This window comes from Orbicella faveolata, unplaced genomic scaffold (assembly GCF_042242905.1).
Source record: "Orbicella faveolata isolate gen_17 unplaced genomic scaffold, um_ofav_v1 contig_27, whole genome shotgun sequence".
Taxonomy (NCBI): domain Eukaryota; kingdom Metazoa; phylum Cnidaria; class Anthozoa; order Scleractinia; family Merulinidae; genus Orbicella; species Orbicella faveolata.
The window spans coordinates 4,368,197-4,389,451 of NW_028301555.1; the positions used below are offsets into that span (position 1 = coordinate 4,368,197).

The window sequence follows — 21,255 nt, forward strand, 5'->3', positions numbered from 1 at the left end:
CCCCTCCCATTTCATATTACTGTGTTCCTTTCCTGAGCCCACGTTCATCAAGTACATGACTTACAAATACGATCCAAGATGGCGGAGGCTGTACCGGATGATGATGTCACATTACCGAGAGGTCTGTGGTGTATTTCTGAGATCCTCAAAAGATTATTTTTGTTTAACGATTTTTTTAGATTAAGTGGTCTTTTTTCCTTTTATTTTACGTTATTTTCTCGTAATGCAGAGTTATTTTTCGGCTAAAATAAAACGTCACCGAAGTGTGCGGATAATTTGTAAGCCTGTTTAGATAGAGTAAATGTTGATTTCACTGCAGAAGAGAATTCTGTGCCAGTAGGCAGGTTCCGACCCATTTAACAGTACAATCTGCAAACAGCTGCGCTCACCTTGTTGCCATGTTTGTTCTATCATTCAACTTAAAGATGGTATAGCGATTGTAGTTTTTATAATTTTGATCTTATACATACACAAATACAGTACTGTGAGTGCCCAGAAGGGTTGCTTATTCATTTTATGTGGGGCTAGGTAAATCCGATTCTGACACATCATTACAGTTTGTTGGCTATTGTGTATTAATAAAAATAAATGTAAAAAAAGAAAATTCTACTTCCTTTGGCAATTTTTTTTATAATTACCTACAGTGACCAGCAATTGTGACTGGTGCAAACTTAAGAGTTCTTCCAATATCCTAAATTTCAATATCCTAAATTGCAGCTAAATTGTATGCATGGGTATGTACCCATTTACTAGCATTTGAATCTACATGTACATCCCCTCCCCAGCCTCAAAACTGCTAGTCTACATGGTCAAGGGAGAACAAAAGAGGCCTCTGCGGAGGAGAGGAGAGCCCATAACATACATGTACATTAAAAATGCCTGCTTACATGTAATTAATTACACTCAATTATGCTGTTACTATTATTCAATTCAGATTAGTGTATTACTACTGTAGACATGTGAAACACTTTTTTGCATAACAGCTGCTGTTAACAAGATGATCAAGGAGATGATACCAAATGTAAGGGTGTCCAATGATGCAAGAGAACTTATTCTAAACTGTTGTACAGGTTAGTGACTTGCACTTGGCTTTCAAATAAACTTGAATATAATGAACAACCATAAATACAGTTGTTAGAGGTGTGGTGGCCTCGTGGTTAGTGGGTTCGTCTCTGGATCAAGCAGTCCGGGTTTGAGCGCTGGCTGGGGACATTGTGTTGTGTTCTTGTGCGTAACACTTTACTCTCACAGTGCCTCTCTCCACCCAAGTGGATAAATGGCTATCGGCACACTTTATCCTAGGAGTAACCCTGTGATGGACTAGCATCTCATCCAGGAGGGAGTATAAATACTCCTAGCTGCTTCATGCTACAGAAACTGGGATAAGCTCCATCCTGATGGGCCACTTGGCTTGTATACAGGCTTAACCTTTACATTACCCATAAATACAGGTGAACCCCACTATTTCAAACTCTCAGGGAAAACAAAAACAACAGTGTGAAATGGCAGGAGAACAAAATAGCTGATAGTAAACGACTGAAAGCCAGATCCATGGGAAATGGATTTGAGCTTGAGGTAACAAGGAATTTGAAAACCGTGCTTGAATAAGTGGGGTCCAACTGTAATAACACAAATCTTGAAGTCTTGCAAGCAGAGCAGGTTGAGGTGAGAGCAAGGGGTACAGGGAGCCTGAGTGGTAGGCAATTATTTGAAAAAAAAAACTAACTTAACTTTAAAAAAAAAAACAGTTTCTGTGTTAAGAACACTGGAAAATTGCTATCTTCTCAGTTTTTCCTCTTTCCAAAAGAATTTAATACACTCTTCAGTCCACCCTCCAGTTCTTAAAATTATGCTCTGAATTTATATACATATTGTATGAAATAAAATAATTCTCGTGGATATAAATTATTTGATGAACAATATACTACAGTACATGTATGTTACAGTATACCACTGCTCACTACATGTTGATCTGTATGCTGCAGATCAACATGTAGTGAGCAGTGGTATACTATGTACTGTACATTTCAGTTACAACAGTATGCACATGTAATTAATTATATCTTTTGGATTGCCTTCCTTGTAGAGTTTATTCATTTAGTTTCATCAGAGGCAAATGAAATTTGCAATCGTCAGTTGAAAAAGACTATTCTTCCAGAGCATGTATTCCAAGCCTTACAGGTAAAGGATACAAAATAATTACATACTGTATTAGTATTTAGTGTGCTCTCTCTTCTACTTGTAAGCTTCTCTCTCACCTCCCATCGCCCCTTCTTGTGAGATCAAAGTTTAGTTAATATAAGCCCCTAATATTTAGCAAGGCAGGAAATAATTGTGGTCTATTAAGTGAAAGACCATCTTGGTAGGTCCACATTGAAGTATTCACATGTAAAAGAGTTAATTTAGCAGAGATTAGGTGGCTATCCTCTCCTATGCACAAATTACATTTTAAGATGTGAAACTTATGTTGTGTGCATGTTCTTACATGTATTTAACCTTGGGAAAGTAGAGGATAATCTAAGGTTATGTGTCTGACCTACATTATGTTTGTCAACAAGGTTGATACTACAGATTGTTCTCGAGTTCTTTCTTAACTTCTGTTATCAGCACTGTTAACATGGTCCAAACCAGGTGAATGCCAGTGAGGGGAAGATTTTGTAGACCGGTGTCAGTATTGAAGCCCCAACTGTTAGTCAATGTATTGTTTCTTTTCCAGGGATTGGGGTTCCATTCTTACATCGAAGAAGTCAGATCAGTTCTCCAGGAATGCAAAACTCAAGCTGCTGTAAGTACTAAGACCAGAACTAGGCTTAGATTAGCATGCAATTGATCAATGAAAAGCCAACAGAATTATCTCAGTTGTGTTGAACAGTATTCATCAAAAGACAGCCCAATCATGGTTGGAAGCAAAGATGGCTGTAATACTGGCATATTTTATTATCTTGTTGAGAATGGCTGAACATTATGTTTTAAGTCCTTTTTCAGCAAACCTATTATGAAATCACTTGAGGTGTCTTCAAAACATTCTTGTAGAATTCAAAACAGTATGCTCACTGGGACCTTTTCAATTTGATAAACCAAAAGAGACTGAAAATACTTTTATGCACCCGTATATAAACCATACAGTATGTAATTCTGTAGCATATGTATCATAGTTTAAAGCAACATTAAATAGAAAACATTAATACTGTCCATGATAACTCTGCAAAATTGTTCTTCTCGGATTTCATTGCAGAACAAAAGAAGGGCAAGCACACGCCTAGAGAACCTGGTATGTTTGTTTAAACTAATCCTGTTGATTGGTCCTTGTGATATCCCTTCAACTTGAATGCATAAATTATGTATAGTAAGTAATGCAACAGATAAGGAAAAGCGCTTTTTTCAAAGTTATGGGAAGTTTAGTATCATGAATGTATTTCTTATTATAATGAGCCATGCCGGAGGTACATTTACTTACTCTGATATTTAATCTAGTGCTACAGCCTTTAGCAGCTGTTGTTGTATAATTTCAGAGGCATGTAGGTGAATACTCAGGCATGGATCTAGGATAAAGGGTGACTGGTTTCAAAAACAATGAGCACCAAAGGTGCAACCTTCTAGAGGGGTCCAGGGCTATTCTCCGCTGGAAATGTTTTGGATTTCAACTCCCTGTAGTCTGCTTTCCTGGGTTTCAAAGTCATTCTGAAAAATCTGACAGATTTCTGTAGATCAGTGGAAACTGGTGTGGATCTGTGCCTGAATGCTAGTGGTTTTAATTTATGTTTAATTAGTTATTATTTTTTTATTTTTTGTTACCAGGGAATTCCAGAGGAAGAATTGCTTAGGCAACAGCAAGAACTCTTTCAACAAGCTAGGCTGCAGCAGGCACAGGTATTAAATTGATTTCGTGAATGGACTAGCATAAGATAATGGGGAGAGTAGAAATACTTCTACATGTAGTAGCTTCATGCTACAAAAACTGGAGGTAAGTATCAGCCTGATGGACCACTTGGCTTGCACTGCAGTTTAGTTAGCCTTGTTATAGCCAAGTAGTCTGATTAATCAAGAAGTTGTAACCAGTAAGTGGGAGAGGCGAGAACTTACTTGGTGTTCAAACATTTTCGTGTCGGATGGCAGATGTTGGCTAGCAGCAAGCTGTTAGGGTAACTTGACGAAATTTGAAGGGGGAATAGAGATGGGCAATCTGTGATGTACGATGGTATACTGTGTATCAGTAACAAGCAGGAAGGAAGCTACCGGTGCATGTGTGCATCTAGTCACTTAACACTACAGAAATTAGAGCCAATGCTGATAAGCCAATGTAAAGTGCTAAGGTAAAGTCAGCACCAGACGGAAGTGTCTCTGATGCTGCTGGAGATTATTCGGCTTTCCATCTATCCCAGGTAGCCCTGCTGATCTCTATCTACACTGAAGAGTGGAGTTCACATTTTTCTCTTTAAATTAATTTGATTTAATTTGTGAACTCTTATCCTTCAGGCTGAACAAGAAGAATTCCAACAACTTCAACAAGCACAGACAGCAGCCTACCAACAGCAGTCGCAACAACAGCAACAACAACAACAAGAACCAATACAGCAGCCGAGCACATCTACTACACAACCTGTAGCCACACAGTTAAATAAATAACATGATACCTGTTGACAAATTGTGGTGTTATAGTATGTTAATACTTTAATTAAGTCCATCTGAAATGGAATTTTAAGTTGCCACACAAAATGCACATTTTGCATTCCACATAGTTTTATGTTGGGCGAAAAAAAAATTTCAGTAGTTTTCAAGCTATAAAGTTTGTCACTATACTAGTTGACAAGGAGCACAATAACATTGTTGGTACGGTCTGTAGCAACCATCGTTCAGGCTGAAGTAAAAAACATACTGTAAGGTGTATGTGTATGCCACAATGGATAAATTCAGCTTAGTTATTTTCTCTTATTATTTAATTTTTTTTTACTGAAAAGAACCACAAGAATTATTGCAATATTCTTGTGGTTTTCCAACCTTAAAATGATGCATTGTTAAGTCTGAACAACTGACTGGCTGGCTGACCGATTGACAGACTGACTGATTCAGTGACTAACTGACTGACTGACCAACTGACCAACTGACCAACTGACTGACCGACCAGCTCAGTGACTTACAGAGTGACCGACTGAGTGACCGATCAATTTGCAGATGGAAAGATATTCCCGTGAACTAACACATATGAAGTAAAAAGTCATTATTGTATTCTAGTACATCTATAGTAAACAATAAACAACAACTACATTGTAGTGCACATTGGTGTGACTGTAATTTAATTTCTATGGGCGTGCAAATCCAACCACAATCACAGACAAAAGTAGCTGACACTCCCTGTAAACAAACCTTCTCTCTTCAAATGCAATTTGTTTTCCCTACACTACTCATATGGGAGGTGTTGTGGCCTCATGGTTAATGTGCTCGTCTCTGGATCGAGCAATCTCACAGTACCTCTCCACCCAGGTGTATAAATGGGTACTGGCGAATTAATGCTGGGGGTAAATTTGCAAAGGACTAGCATCCCATCTGGGGGGGAGTAGAAATACTCCTGGTAGCTTCATGCTACAGAAACTGGAGAAAAGTGCAGGCCTGATAGGCCACTTCGTTTGTATGCAGACTCCTCATATTTCACTCCCTCCCCTACCCTCCCTTCCAATGTCATAATCACTTCACATCATTGACAAAGCCTGTTTCAACATTGACTGCAAATTAAGTTCTATTTGTAGCTCGGAGCATTCCTGTGTTTTGAGTCATTAGCAAATTCTAGAGTTGGAAGAACGGGAGATCTGCAAGGATGGGAAAACATGAAGCTGCAGAAAGTGCTTGGTTTTGGTTTTCGCTAAATTGGCTGAAAAAAATAAGATTGTCGCTTCCATTGTTTTTGTCGAGCAAAAATGGATATTCTAGTTAAATAACAGCGAGTCATGAGTTTAAAAGAGTTTTAGAGACATCAGTCTGATTTGAGGCAATTTCTCAACTCCGTGGAATTATATTACAGGTAATGTTGGATTTTTTAAGTTTTACAAAGATAAAGTTAGCATCATACATTTGCATTTCTGCAAACACTAAAACGGGGAAGAGGTTCGAGGAAACTAAAATAACCTCTAATAAAAAGATTCGCATATTTCACATGAAATACTACAGGATAAGAAGATACGCTCTCCATTCAATACCACGCCATTCAGCGGCGACGCAAATCATGTTACAAACCCATAAGATCAAAATACTGAAAAAAAATATTTCTAGCAATATGCAAAGAACCTGGCATAAGTTGAAATATTTTTATAACATCTAATCAATATTCAACAACTTCAAGCATTACTGGAATTCACCAGTAAATTGTAAAAGCCTTTTAAGAATAATAACCTATGTACAAACATAGGCACGCAAGGCGTGCAAGAGTTATTTTTTTGTGTTAAGTATCGGATATAGGAGCATTCATGGAGCTGTTTACAGTAATGATTTGGTTAATTTGACAAGTCGTTTTGGTTGCGATGTACAGCAAGAAAGAAACTGGGAATTTATGATGTACATGCGATGCTACATCGGTCATGGTAAGATAGCTAAATAGTAATCCATAAAATGTTTGACTGAATAAACTACAGTAATCTGACACGTCTCCAGATTAATCTAGATACCATGTTATTTTCTAACAGGCAATTTGATTCGTTCTTTGATACAACCCGCACTGTGATTGGTGTGACACGCGCACATGCATAACTCCCTCACTCACCGATCACATAGCCCTTCCAACCCCCAAGAGGAATTTTTGCTCAAAAATGCTCAAGTTAATTAAGAGACTTTTTCGCATTTTATACGAGTAATAAGTTTACCCTTTTACAAAACACAACACAACTTCACCGAAAATAGAAAGAAAGAGAAAAAAAAACCTCTCCTGGCACGTTGAAAGTCTGATTTAATTAAATTGCACTTTAACTTAGTGCCACGCGGTCTTCAAAGAACATTTGAACAGTTTTCATACTTTTACCTTTAAAAATATCGGACCGAAATGAATGTCATCGAATAAAACTATTAAACTGCTACTGCAGAGACGTAAAAACCGTCCAGAAATGAAAGCTTCTTTTTTGTTTAATATCCTGGAAACAATAGCTGATAACTTGTCAGCTCTAATTGAATTTACTCCCTTGTGAAAAACAAGAGTGTCAAATTACAATTTGTAACTAAAAAATAAAAATACCTCGTTATATTTGCACGCAGCAAGAACAAAACAATCGTTACCCGCACTTACTATTGTAAACATTAGAACTGTTTCAAATCTAAATAGTCTCGTCTCCTCTAAAACATGTCCTAAGAACTAGAAGCGATGATTCGTGACCTCTAATTGAATTTACTCATTGTGAAAAACAAAAGTATCAAGTTACCTTTGTAACTAAAAATGAAAATATCCCGTACATTTGCATACTACTAACTCACGAACTGTTTCAAACCTCAAGGCTCATCTTGTTCATAACTAAAATCCTCAGCCTAACCCACAGAAAATGTCGAAGTAAACCCAATATATGAATATTTCCTCCTCTTTTATGGAAGAATAAATATGGCTGTTCTGAACTCTATCGGGATCAAATCTTCTCACATACCATTTACCTTTACAACAAGAAATTTGATTGGCTGTTTATAGTAGATCCAATCTGATTGGTGTGACATACATACATCACTCACTCACTCACTCACTCACTCACTCACTCACTCACTCATCCATTGACCCGTCCATAACATACCCGACGCGCCGACTAAGAGGTATTTTTTTTACCAAAAAATAACTCAAAAATAGAAAGAAAGAAAAAAACCTCTCTGACACGTTGAAAGTCTGATTTAATTAAATGCACTTTAACTTGACGCCACGCAGTCTTCAAAGGACATTTGAACAGTTTTCATACTTTTTACCTTTAAAAATATCGGACTAAAATTAATGTCATCAAATAAAACTATTAAACTGCTACTGCAGAGACGTAAAAAACACTCTAAAAATGAAAGCTTCTTTTTTGTTTAACATCCTGGGAACAATAGCCGATAACTTGTAAGCTCTAATTGAATTTACTCCCATATGAAAAACAAAAGTGTCGAGTTACCATTTGTAACTAAAAATAGCAAACATCTCGTGGGAACAGGTGGTGACGATTCGTCAGCTCTAATTGAATTTACTACCTTGTGAAAAACAAGAGTGTCAAATTACACTTTGTAACTAAAAAATAAAAATATCTCGTTATATTTGCATGCAATAAGAACAGAGCAAACGTTACCTGCACGTTAGAACTGCTTCAAATCTAAATAGTCTCGTCTCCTCTAAAACATGTCCTAAGAACTAGAACCGACGATTCGTGACCTCTAATTGAATTAACTCCTTGTGAAAAACAAAAGTATCAAGTTACCCTCTGTAATTAAAAATACAAATATCTCGTGCCATTTGCCTACTACTAACTCATGAACTGCTTCAAAATTCAAGACTCATCTCGTTCATAACTAGCCACCATTACACTGAAAATTATGCACTCTAAAACAACCCAATCTACGTATGTAACTGTCACACTCCCCTCCAAACCGGACTAAAAATCACAAACCGGCAACATACATGTCTCTCTTTATTTTTCAATTACCAAAGTCCTTGTGTTTATACATACCTTGTGTTTCTCACATACCATTTACCTTCACAACAAGAAATTTGATTGGCTGTTCATAGTAGATCCAATCTGATTGGTGTGACATACATACATCTCTCACTCACTCACTCACTCACTCACTCACCCATTGACCCGTCCATAACATACCCGACGCTCCGACTAAGAGGTATTTTTTTTACAAAAAAATAACTCAATAATTATTCACAAATTACAGTCAAATCTAAATAGCTGCAAACTAACACTAATAATGACCAAATGATTTAAGTTAAAATAATGATCCGTCAAAATTTGAAAATATATAAAAAAACACTAGCAGCATTGCTGGTAGTGGTTTGTTTAATGCGTTGCTGATAACCAAAGAAAAGGGCAGCTTCGACAGTTTGAACGCCCCTCCCCCCTCAACCCTTCCCCAAAGCTGAGTTTGTTCCTTATCACAATATTTACATACGACAAATGAAACCTTAGGAACAAATGGTACTTTTTTTCTTTTTCTTGTTTGTTTCCTCTTTTATTGCCTCTTTCGGTCAGCTGGGGTGCGGCGGAAGACAGCGAGCGAAAAAACGATCCCCTGTTTTAAGTGCTGCGCCCAACTAATTGAACGCCTTGAACCTGGAGACTATTTTTAACAAAAGGAAAGCATTTTACCGATCATCGATAATACAAAAATCTCCGGCATCTGTAATGAGTTATATGTATGGGTTATTATTGATCAAGTGTGAGGTCTAGAGGCCTGGATGTTGGCCAAGTTCTTTTTTTGCATGTTTACGGACCGAGACGGAGTCAAGGTCCATAATCTCGCAAAAAAAGAACGAGGCCAATATCCAGCCATCTTGACCGAACAAGCTTGGTCAATAAACAATTTATTATATGGCTTTCGGGGAAATTTTTCTTGCGGGACACGCTGGGTAGCCCCAAGCCAGCAAGATAGCTCCATCTTGCCTGCTCGGGTAGCCAATCACAGCACAGGATTTGATTCATCTTACCAGCTCACGGAGCTACTCATAGAATAAACAACAATTATACTTCCACTTGCTTAGAGAAAGAACTAGGATCAATCTGTCGTCATACAATGCCTTGTCTGTTTGGTTTCGTTCTAAGAGCAATATTAGTATTTTTGTGGAAATGCATAAAAGCGAGAAAAAATACCAAAATAATCCTTACTTTTTTGTTTGTTTGTTGTTGTTTTTTTGTTTTTTTAACTGCAAGAGACGAGGTCAGGAAGGAAGAAAATTTTCACACAGGCAAGACTCAGTGGATATTGAAAAAAAAAACCTATGAGAAACGATACGAAAGAAAATTGAGATATCAGTAACTTAAATGAAATTACAGCGAGATTTATCAGCCATTTTTGCTCTTTATATATGACACAGAAAACGTTTCCTTCAATATGTTGGCGTTCAAACTACTCAAATTGGTGAGTAACTCATCTACTTCAATATGTATACTTTGTTAGCTGTTAAGCTAGTCACAAGAATACGTCCATCTGGCGCTGTTGCTATTCCAGTAGGACGTGGTAACTCGGTGATAGTTTTGCCTGTGAAGCGACCGTCTAAAGAAAACTGCTGAACTCGGTTATTGAAACAATCACATACAAGAAGATTATTGGAGCTGTCTAGAAGCATATCATGCGGAAAGTTAAATTGTCCATCTTGATTCCCTTCTTTTCCAAACTTGTATAAGAAAGGTCCTGACTGATTGAAAACTTTAATACAGTTATTGCCTCTATCAGCTACCAGAAACATGTTTTTGTAAGGAATGCAGCTTGTTGGATGATTGAGTTTCTCTGGGCCGCTGTCTCCAAACATGGTAATAGTCTCACCCTCTTGTGTCATGACCTGTATCCTATTATTGCCGAATTCGGTTACAACAATGCAGTGTTGTTCATCCAGGCAAACATCAACCGGGTTGGAAAACTCTCCCTTCGCTTTACTATGTTTTCCAAAGGTTTTTACAACAGTTCCTGTTTGGAAATCTACTTGTTGTATTCTATGATTCCCTTGATCTGCAATCAGAATCTCGTTATCATTTAAATATGTAACGCCGTGTGGGTGGTCAAATTGTCCGGCATTTCCTCCTTGGCTGCCAATTCTTCTTAAACAGTTGCCTTCTTTATCGAATATATAAACACAGTGTCCTTTGTAATCTGATATAGCAATGTTCCCTGTCGTATTTACAGCAATTCCACATAGATTGCGAAGCTCATCTCCTTGAAATAGCTTCAAGTTCAACTCACCGACTACAACAAGTTCACGTTCTTTGACTTGCGTAATAAATGGACACTTAGGAAGTTTATCGTCGTTGATCTTCACTTCAATGTTATAGGCGCCCGGCACTTTTGGTGAAAAATTCACCTTGAATTTACCGTTTTCGCTCCCGCTAACAATCAAATTTGAGACCTCTTTAGTAGGTTCAATGAGAACTTCAATTTGATTTTTAAGATCAGACTGGTTGCTTATCTCTCCTTCAGGTGTTCTGGGGCATAATATCAATTCTGCTGCTACACCAGCCTGAAGAATTTGATCCAGTCCTTCCAGAGTGCATCGACTTGCATCAACTCCCTCGGTTGCGATATCGCCCAGTCTCAAACCCTCCACGGAAGCCGCGGTAAATTTGATGAATGAGGTCTCGTGGTGTTTTGGCATCTCAATGTCACGAAGCTCTTGAAATCTGTGTTTGAGAGTTTCCTTGTTTTGCATGATATCTAAGCTTAAACTTCTCTGTACCAAATTTTGTGTAAACTCAACGGTTTGGATCATTTGTTTGAGCAGTGATTCCGCTTTCTCCTTAGCCGAGTTAATATTCTCGAGTCTCGTCGCTTGTGTTTTGTCCACGGAAGCAATCGCCTCTCGCTCGCGCTCTCGAATCTTTCTGATCATTGTCTCGGCTGATTGCGTGATTCCACGTTTAGCGATTGCGACATTGGTTTCGAGCTTAGAAATGGTTTCATCAAATTTTCGAATCACATCTTTCAAGGCTGTCTCGTTTTGTCTAGTCGCTGCAGCTTCTGCCATGATATTGCCCTTCTCGTTGTCAGCCGCTTTGTCGAGTAAAATTACTTCATGGTTTCGGTGGTCTGTGACTATGCAAGCATGACAGACACAGGATTGATAAGAAAGGCAGAAAAATCTTGTGATTTCTCGCTCGTGGTACTGTTCAGAGCAAAATGGTTGTCGCTTCAACAAGGCTTCGTAGTCTTGAGTTTGAAATTCTTTGACGGGCATGACTTTGTGTCCCTCGAATGCAGCCCGCATAACTTCATGCGCGCTTAAACAGTCGGGGCACATAAATCTTGCGCAATCAAAGCAATAATGAACATCGGAGCTTGTTTTCTTACAGTTGCCACAAGTTATGCTACTTCCATCACCACTCTGTCGAACGGCAAGGAGACTCAACAAACTGTTGTGGAAAAAACTGGTCGGCAAAGTGTCGAAACGATTTCCTTCGGGCAGATCGATTTGCGCTTGGCACTCGGGACAACGGAACTTTCCTTGTCTGTGGCTGGCTCTTGCATGATTCTCCAAACACTGACAGCAAAACGTGTGAAGACATGAAATAGTTTTGGGTTGGTTGTAGGTATCGAGACAAATCGAGCATTCAAGATGTTTTTTGAGGTTTTTCAAGAGGGCCTCCATGGTAAACGTTTGCCAAAGACTGCTTGTGAAACACACAGCTTGTTTACAATAGCGCTTTTGTTTGTGATTCCGAGAAAAGCAGATTTGATTTCGTCTACGTCTGAGAATAACTAACCTTTTTAACCTGAAGCGGAGTTAGCTACAAATGACCAATACTGATTGGTTCTGGTTGTTATGTACATCAGGAACCTGAATTGCGTGATGCATGAAAAATGTGGACGCAATCTCGGGTAGGTTTAGGGTGGGTACGTCCCTTCCACGTTTTGGTCAGCTAACAAACTGATTTGTGAAACAGATTCTCTGTGAATAATATAATTTAAAATCACTTCTGATCATTTGAAGTTTTTCTTTATTTATAATTTTATACCCTTTCTAGGAAACTTTTCGAATATGGATCGATCGATCAATCAATCAATCATTTTATTTAAAAACTCGGTAAAAATTTTCAGTAAGGACAATAGTATATCAATCTGAATACAAATATTACTTTAATTAAAAACTACTATATATATTGTTTTTCAAGATTGCCGAGTGAGAATCCGATGATTCAAATACGCGATTGATTTGCGTCTTGAATTTCGCAATTGATTTAACCTTGATTTAACAGTTCCTGTCTGGACATCTACTTGTATTCTATGATTCCATTGATCTGCAACCAGAATCTCGTTATCGTTTAAATATGTAACGCCGCGTGGCAGGTAAAATCGTACGGCATTTCCTCCTTGGCTGCCAATTTTTCTTAAACAGTTGCCTTCTTTATCGAATATATAAACACAGTTTCCAGTCCAATCTGCTACGGCAATGTTCCCTGCCGTATTTACAGCAATTCCACGTGGATCGTGAAGCTCATCTCCTTGAAATATCTTCAAGTTCAACTCACCGACTACAACAAGTTCACGTTCTTTTACTTGCGTAATAAAAGGGCAGTTCGCAAGTTTATCGTCGTTGATCTTCACTTCAATGTTATAGGCGCCCGGCACTTTTGGAGTAAAATTGACCTTGAAATTACCGTTTTCGCTCCCGCTAACAATCAAATTTGAGACGTCTTTAGTAGGTTCAATGAGAACTTCAATTTGATTTTTAAGATCAGGCTGGTTGCTTATCTCTTCTTCAGGTGTTCTGGGGCATAATATCAATTCTGCTGCTACACCAGCCTGAAGAATTTGATCCAGTCCTTCCAGAGTGCATTGACTCACATCAACTTCCTCAATCAGTGCGATTTCGCCCAGTCTCAAGCCCTCCACGGAAGCCGCGGTAAATTTGATGAATGAGGTCTCGTGGTGTTTTGGCATCTCAATGTCACGAAGCTCTTGAAATCTGTGTTTGAGAGTTTCCTTGTTTTGCATGATATCTAAGCTTAAACTTCTCTGTACCAAATTTTGTGTAAACTCAACCGCTTGGATCATTTGTTTGAGCAGTGATTCCGCTTTCTCCTTAGCCGAGTTAATATTCTCGAGTCTCGTCGCTTGTGTTTTGTCCACGGAAGCAATCGCCTCTCGCTCGCGCTCTCGAATCTTTGTGATCATTGTCTCGGCTGATTGCGTGATTCCACGTTTAGGAATTGCGACATTGGTTTCCAGCTTGGAAATGGTTTCCTCAAATTTTCGAATCACATCCTTCAAGGCTGTCTCGTTTTGTCTAGTCGCTGCAGCTTCTGCCATGATATTGCCTTTCTCGTTGTCAGCCGCTTTGTCGAGTAAAATAACTTTGTGGTTTCGGTGGTCTGTGACTATGCAAGCATGACAGACACAGGATTGACAAGAAAGGCAGAAAAATCTTGTGATCTCTCGCTCGTGGTACTGTTCAGAGCAAAAGGGCTGTCGCTACAACAAGGCTTCGTAGTCTTGAGTTTGAAATTCTTTGACGGGCATGACTTTGTGTCCCTCGAATGCTGCCCGCAAAACTTCATGCGCGCTTAAACAGTCGGGGCACATAAATCTTGCGCAATCAAAGCAATAATGAACATCGGAGCTTGTTTTTTTACAGTTACCACAAGTTATGCTACTTCCATCGCCACTCTGTCGAACGGCAAGGAGACTCAACAAACTGTTGTGGAAAAAACTGGTCGGCAAACTGTCGAAACGGGCAGATCGATTTGCGCTTGGCACTCTGGACAACAGAACTTTCCTTGTCTGTTGCTGGCTCTTGCATGATTCTCCAAACACTGACAGCAAAACGTGTGAAGACACGAAATAGTTTTGGGTTGGTTGTAGGTATCGAGACAAATCGAGCATTCAAGATGTTTTTTGAGGTTTTTCAAGAGAGACTCCATGGTAACCGTTTGCCAAAGACTGCTTGTAAAACACACACCTTGTTTACAACAGCGCTTTTGTTTGTGATTCCGATAAAAGCAGATTTGATTTCGTTTACGTCTGAGTATAAGTAACCTTTCTGACCTGAAGCGGAGTTAGCTACAAATGACCAATACTGATTGGTTGTCAATCAGATAAAATGTTTGTTTTGTGGAGCTGTTTTGGCCTGGTTGTTATGTATATCAGGAACCTGAATTGCGTGATGCATGAAAAATGTGGACGCAATCTCGGGTAGGTTTAGGGTGGGTACGTCCCTTCCAGGTCTCCAAGACTTCCTTCAAAATGATGCCCCGTTTTGGTCAGCTGACAAACTGATTTGTGAAACAGATTCTCTGTGAATGATATAATTTAAAATCACTTTAGACCGTTTGAAGTTTTTCTTTATTTGTAATTTTATACCCTTTCAAGGAAACTTTTCGAATATGGATCGATCAATCAATCAATCAATCAATCAATCATTTTATTTAAAAACTCGGTAAAAATTTTCAGTAAGTACAATAGTATATCAATCTGAATACAAATATTACTTTAGTTAAAAACTGCCATGAATTTTTTTCAAGATTGCCGAGTGAGAATCCGATGATTCAAATACGCGATTGATTTGCGTCTTGAATTTCGCAATTGATTTAACCTTTCTGATGTTTTCAGGTAATGAATTCCATAATAAAGCCCGGCTGTAGTTGAAACTACGTTTCAAATAATTAGTACGCGGCCTAGTCTCTTCCGCAGCCGTTATTAGGGTAAGAATTATGCATTACGCGAATTAGTTTAGGTCTCTTTTATTGTCGCTGAAAAGCCCCATCTGAGGAGTGTCAATAAACTATTGTTATATAACTATTGTTACGCAAATCATAGTCTGTGCTTCTTTCGTTCAATAGGTCCTGCAAGTACACTGGAGCTAGAATCTTGGTCAGGATAAAATAAGAAATAAAACGCCTCCCCACGAATCATCGATAAACTCGCGCTACAACCAAAACGGGCAATTTTTTCCATCATTGAAATGGGGGAAGGGGTAGTCTTAATAATTCATTTATTTTGTCCAAGATTGTAGCTCATTTAAGGGATTTAAACATCTTTATTGCTTTTTCTTACGAGAAGGAAGCTCAGTTGAGCCAGTTTCATAATTATTGGTCTTTAAAATTACTCTGGCTGCACAGTTTTGTAATTTTTTGTAAATTGTCACTCAATTGATTACTTAAGCCACTAATCAAAGTGAGGTTGGATTAACGCATTATAAATTAGTACCACGGTAGATTGGGAGATGAGAGGTCCGATACGCCACAGGGCACCTATTGCCAAAAACACCTTTTTACTCATTTCGTTAACATGATTAGACGAGGAAAGCCGATCTTCGATAATCAGACCTAATGATTTAGCATGATTAACTGTGCTGATTAGCTGGTTTGCTGATTTGATGTTTATTTCTTCATAGCTCTCGGCAAGAAGTTTCAGAGCCAACGACCATATAATCAGTTCTAAAACAGGAGTTCCGAGATTACGAGCCCGCTGGGAGGCTCATACTCTTAAGGGTATTTTGGGGGAGTATTTCATTCTCTCCTCCCACCTCCCTCCCGAACCCGGTAGACACTGCAATAACTGGAGGCTCATTAGAATCTAAAGTGATTATGAAGATGAAGATACGTGTGGCTAAAGAAATTAGAACGAGATATTATTCTTTGTTGAACACTTTTGCAGCAATTTTCTTTGGCGTGTGTTTGTGATTCCGAGAAATCGACTGGAGATACCACACAGCCCGTTACAGATATTGTCTGTGATTCCGAGAAAAGCAGATTTAATGTCGTCTGTAAAGCTGACCTATCTGTTCGTGAAGCCAAAATAATTTAAGAACTCTATCACGCAAGACGTTTGTTTGTATGGAAACGTTAATTTTCGCAGGATTTCTTAATATTGTGTTTTCAGCAAGGAATAATTGTCATTAACACTACCCCGCTGTTAAAATTGGTCTTAGTGAATTTTGAAATGTCTTGTGTAGTAAAAGCGTGCGATAGAATGAGTGTTGTGTTGATTATATTGTGAGTAAGATGATGTCACAAGGTGAAGTTCGCGTGAACTAACCGTGTACAACAGCTGATTGTTTTTAAAACACGATACAGCGTGACTGTGATGTTCAAAAACATCACAGTGACGCTATCGTGTTTTCCAACACAAGTTATTTAATATTGTCCTGGTTTTTCCAAGTTTGCGTCCTATAGAACTGTGCAAATTATATTCTGTTTAAATTTCGTGGCACTAAAAACGTTTGTTAGTGAAGAAGATTTATTTTCGCAGGATCTCATAAGTGCGTCTCAAACAAGGAAAATTTACCACGAAAGCTTCCTAGCTGCTAAACTTGGCCTTGCTTGTGTGGAGTGTCTTGCGAGGTAATTGCCCGATAACTTAGAGTTGTGTTGATGATATCGCGAGTAACATGATGACACAAGGTGTCGGGGTTCGTGTGAACCTAAGTACGACAACCGATGGAGTTTTTAAATATCACAGTCAGGTTATCCGGCGTGTTTCCTTAATGTTTGGGTTGTTTCGTTTCTGAATCTTCAGTTTTAAAGTTTATAGAACTAACTGTGTAAATTATATTCTTTTTAGGGCTTTGAGCATTCTTGCCGGTATTTTCAATCAAAAGCCTAGTTCGAAGTACGGGAAACCTGTCACAAGGGCGGGAAAACATGAAACCGCGGACATTGTTTGAGAGATGGTGGTTTTCCTTTTGCACTGAACTCGCCGAAAAAATAAGACTTTCGCGTTCATATTTTCAGTTTAACAGACCTCAGTCAAATTTGAGGCAATTTCTCTTGACTTCGTGGAAATATGTTACAGGTAATGTTAGATTTATCAACTTTTGGAAGAGTGAGAAATATAAGCATCATTCATTTTCATTTCCGAAAACCCTCAAAAGGGGAATAGTTGCATGGAAACTACGACAACCTCAAATAAAAAGATTCACTTATTTCACATGGAATACTAGAGTGTAACAAGATACAACACGACTCTCATCTAGATCATAGTCTCTTTTTACAAGAAAAGGTTCAAATCACCTTACAAAAATGCACATCAAATATAACGACACGAGAAATGATAATAACACAGATCACAATTTTAATTAATCAATCCATCGAACGGTCAATCAATCAAGAAAACTACAGCGGGTGAAAAGGAGTAAATATATGAAAAGGAATACAAAATGAATAATTTAACATTGACAATGAGATCAAAATACTGTGTAATTATTTCTAGCAATATATAAAGGACCTGACTTAAGTTCAAATATTCGTATAATATTAAATCAGTATTTAACTACTTCAAGCATTACTAGCATTCACCAGTAAATTGTTAAAAGTGTTTTGATAATAATTAAAAAAGTCAATGCTTTACAACGAGAACTTAATGAAACAAAACTCAGCAAAAAAGCTACAATAATAAACCACAAATTATAGTCAAATCTAAATAGCGATAAACTAAAACTAACAATGACTAAACGATTTAAGTTAAAATAATTATCCGTCAAAATTTGAAAATATATAATAGAAAAAAACACTAGCAGCATTGCTGGTAGTAACTTATTTAATACGTTGCTGCTAACCGAAGAAAAGGGCAGCTTCGACAGTTTGAAGGTCCCTCCCCGCTCCCCCTTCTCCAAAAGCTGAATTTGTTTCTTATCACAGTAATTACCCATGACGAATGAAACCTTAGGAGAAAATTTTCTTTTTTCTGTTTTTCTTGTTTGTTTGCTTTTTTAAAAACTCTTCCGATCAGTTGAGGCGCAGCGCAAAAAACAGCAGCAGAAAACAATCCGCCGTTTTAAGTGCTGCGCCCAACTGACTGAACGCCTTGAACCCGGAGGCTATTTTTCACAAAAGGAAAGCATTCTATAGATCATCGATGATACAAAAATCTCCGGCATCTGTAATGAGTCATATACAACAATTACACATCCTCTCGCTTAGACAAAGAACTAGAATCGATTTGTCGTCATACAATGCTTTGTCTGTTTGGTTTCGTTATAAGAGCAATATTAGTATTTTTGGGGAAATGCATAAAAGCGAGAGACTAACTAATTTAAAGCCTTATTATTTTGTTTGTTTGTTTGTTGATATCTGTTTAGGCGGGAGACTAGATCAGGGATGAACAAAATTTCCACACAGGCAATTAAGACTGAATGAGTGAAAAGTTGATGCTGTGCTGAAAAAAACCTATGAGAAAAAAAAACGAAAGAAAATTGAGATATCAGTAACTTAAATGAAAATACAGCGAGATGCATCAGCCATTTGTGCTCTTTATATATGACACAGAAAATGTTTCTTTCAATATGTAGGCGCTCAAACTACTCAAATTGGTGAGTAACTCATCTACTTCAATATGTAGACTTTCTCAGCTGCAGCGCTAGTCACGAGAATACGTCCATCTGGAGCTGTTGCTATTCCAATAGGACCTGGTAAATCGGTGATAGTTTTGCCAGTGAAGCGGCCGTCTAAAGAAAACTGCTGAACTCGGTTATTACACTCATCACATACAAGAAGGTTATTGGAGCTGTCTACAAGCATACCTTGCGGAAAGTTAAATTGTCCATCTTGATTCCCTTCTTTTCCAAACTTGTATAAGAAAGTTCCTGACCGATCGAAAACTTTAACACAGCTGTTTCTTGCATCAGCTACAAGAAACATGTTTTTGTAAGGAATGCAGCTTGTCGGATGATTGAGTTTCTCTGGGCCGCTGTCTCCAAACATGGTAATAGTCTCACCCTCTTGTGTCATGACCTGTATCCTATGATTGTCGAGCTCGGTCACAACAATGCGGTGTTGATCATCCAGGCAAACATCAAGAGGCTGGGAAAACTCTCCCTTTCCTTCACCATATTTTCCAAAGGTTTTTACAACAGTTCCTGTCTGGACATCCACTTGTTGTATTCTATGACTCCATTGATCTACAACCAGAATCTCGTTATCATTTAAATATGTAACGCCGCATGGGCTGTCAAATTGTCCAGCATTTCCTCCTTGACTGCTAATTCTTCTTAAACAGTTGCCTTTTTTATCGAATATATAAACACAGTTTCCAGTCCAATCTGTTATAGCAATCTTCCCTGCCGTACTTACAGCAATTCCAGATAGATCGTAAAGCTTATCTCCTTGAAATAGCTTCAAGTTCAACTCACCGACTACAACAAGTTCACGTTCTCTGACTTGCGTAATAAAGGGGCAGTTCGGAAGTTTATCGTCGTTGATCTTCACTTCAATGTTATAGTCGCCCGGCACTTTTGGTGTAAAATTCACCTTAAATTTACCGTTTCCTTTCTCTCTAACAATCACATCTGTGACGTCTTTTGTAGGTTCAATGAGAACTATAATTTGATTTTTAAGATCAGACAGGTTGCTTATCTCTCCTTCAGGTGTTCTGGGGCATAATATCAATTCTGCTGCTACACCAGCCTGAAGAATTTGACTCAGTCCTTCCAGAGTGCATTGACTTGCATCAACTCCCTCGGTTCCGATATCGCCCAGTCTCAAGCCCTCCACGGAAGCCGCGGTAAATTTGATGAATGAGGTCTCGTGGTGTTTTGGCATTTCAATGTCACGAAGCTCTTGAAATCTGTGTTTGAGAGTTTCCTTGTTTTGCATGATATCTAAGCTTAAGCTTCTCTCTACCAGATTTTGTGTAAACTCAACCGCTTGGATCATTTGTTTGAGCAGTGATTCCGCTTTATCCTTAGCCGAGTTAATATTCTCGAGTCTCGTCGCGTGTGTTGTGTCCACGGAAGCAATCGCCTCTCGCTCGTGCTCTCGAATCTTTGTGATCATTGTCTCGGCTGATTGCGAGATTCCACGTTTAGCAATTTCCACATTGGTTTCCAGCTTGGAAATGGTTTCATCAAATTTTCGAATCAGATCCTTCAAGGTTTTCTCGTTTTGTCTAGTCGCTGCAGCTTCTGCCATGATATTGCCTTTCTCGTTGTCAGCCGCTTTGTCGAGTAAAATAACTTTGTGGTTTCGGTGGTCTGTGACTATGCAAGCATGACAGACACAGGATTGACAAGAAAGGCAGAAAAATCTTGTGATCTCTCGCTCGTGGTACTGTTCAGAGCAAAAGGGCTGTCGCTTCAACAAGGCTTCGTAGTCTTGAGTTCGAAATTCTTTGACGGCCATGACTTTGTGTCCCTCGAATGCAGCCCGCATAACTTCATGCGCGCTTAAACAGTCGGGGCACATAAATCTTGCGCAATCAAAACAATAATGAACATCGGAGCTTGTTTTCTTACAGTTGCCACAAGTTATGCTACTTCCATCGCCACTCTGTCGGACAGCAAGGAGACTCAACAAACTGTTGTGGTAAAAACTGGTCGGCAAACTGTCGAAACGATTTCCTTTGGGCAGATCGATTTGCGCTTGGCACTCTGGACAACGGAACTTTCCTTGTCTGTGGCTGGCTCTTGCATGATTCTCCAAACACTGACAGCAAAACGTGTAACGACATGAAATAGTTTTGGGTTGGTTGTAGGTATCGAGACAAATCGAGCATTCAAGATGTTTTTTGAGGTTTTTCAAGAGGGGCTCCATGGTAAACGTTTTCTAAAGTTTGCTGGTGAAACGCACACCCTGTTAGAGCTATTGTTTGTGATTCTGGGAAAAAGAAACTTGTCTTTCA

At 38.6% G+C, this 21,255-nt stretch overlaps 3 protein-coding genes and 1 pseudogene across 4 annotated transcripts; 1 reads left to right on the top strand and 3 right to left on the bottom strand.

Annotated features, from left to right (window-relative positions):
- The first annotated feature begins 62 nt into the window (after positions 1 to 62).
- On the top strand, positions 63 to 5,275 carry LOC110042682 (protein Dr1-like). Its single transcript, XM_089296806.1, has 7 exons — positions 63 to 121; positions 984 to 1,070; positions 2,087 to 2,181; positions 2,717 to 2,785; positions 3,236 to 3,271; positions 3,799 to 3,870; positions 4,477 to 5,275. The coding sequence occupies exons 1-7, from the start codon at positions 79 to 81 to the stop codon at positions 4,624 to 4,626; spliced, it is 552 nt and encodes a 183-aa protein (XP_089152932.1). The 5' UTR covers positions 63 to 78; the 3' UTR covers positions 4,627 to 5,275.
- A 2,739-nt stretch (positions 5,276 to 8,014) lies between these two features.
- LOC110067311 (E3 ubiquitin-protein ligase TRIM45-like) lies at positions 8,015 to 12,544 on the bottom strand. The gene has a single exon (XM_089296805.1). It carries the CDS (start codon positions 12,287 to 12,289, stop codon positions 10,085 to 10,087), a length of 2,205 nt encoding a protein of 734 aa, XP_089152931.1. The 5' UTR covers positions 12,290 to 12,544; the 3' UTR covers positions 8,015 to 10,084.
- A 77-nt stretch (positions 12,545 to 12,621) lies between these two features.
- On the bottom strand, positions 12,622 to 14,679 carry LOC149107219 (E3 ubiquitin-protein ligase TRIM45-like; annotated as a pseudogene).
- Positions 14,680 to 17,689: 3,010 nt separating this feature from the next.
- On the bottom strand, positions 17,690 to 21,255 carry LOC149107220 (E3 ubiquitin-protein ligase TRIM45-like). Of its 2 annotated transcripts, XM_089297055.1 has the most exons (2): positions 19,160 to 21,255; positions 17,690 to 18,806 (listed from the first exon to the last, which is right to left on the bottom strand). In XM_089297055.1, the coding sequence occupies exons 1-2, from the start codon at positions 21,165 to 21,167 to the stop codon at positions 18,763 to 18,765; spliced, it is 2,052 nt and encodes a 683-aa protein (XP_089153181.1). In that variant the 5' UTR covers positions 21,168 to 21,255; the 3' UTR covers positions 17,690 to 18,762. The 2 variants fall into 2 exon arrangements, with proteins under 2 accessions (XP_089153181.1, XP_089153180.1); XM_089297054.1 differs by having other exon boundaries at positions 17,690 to 21,255.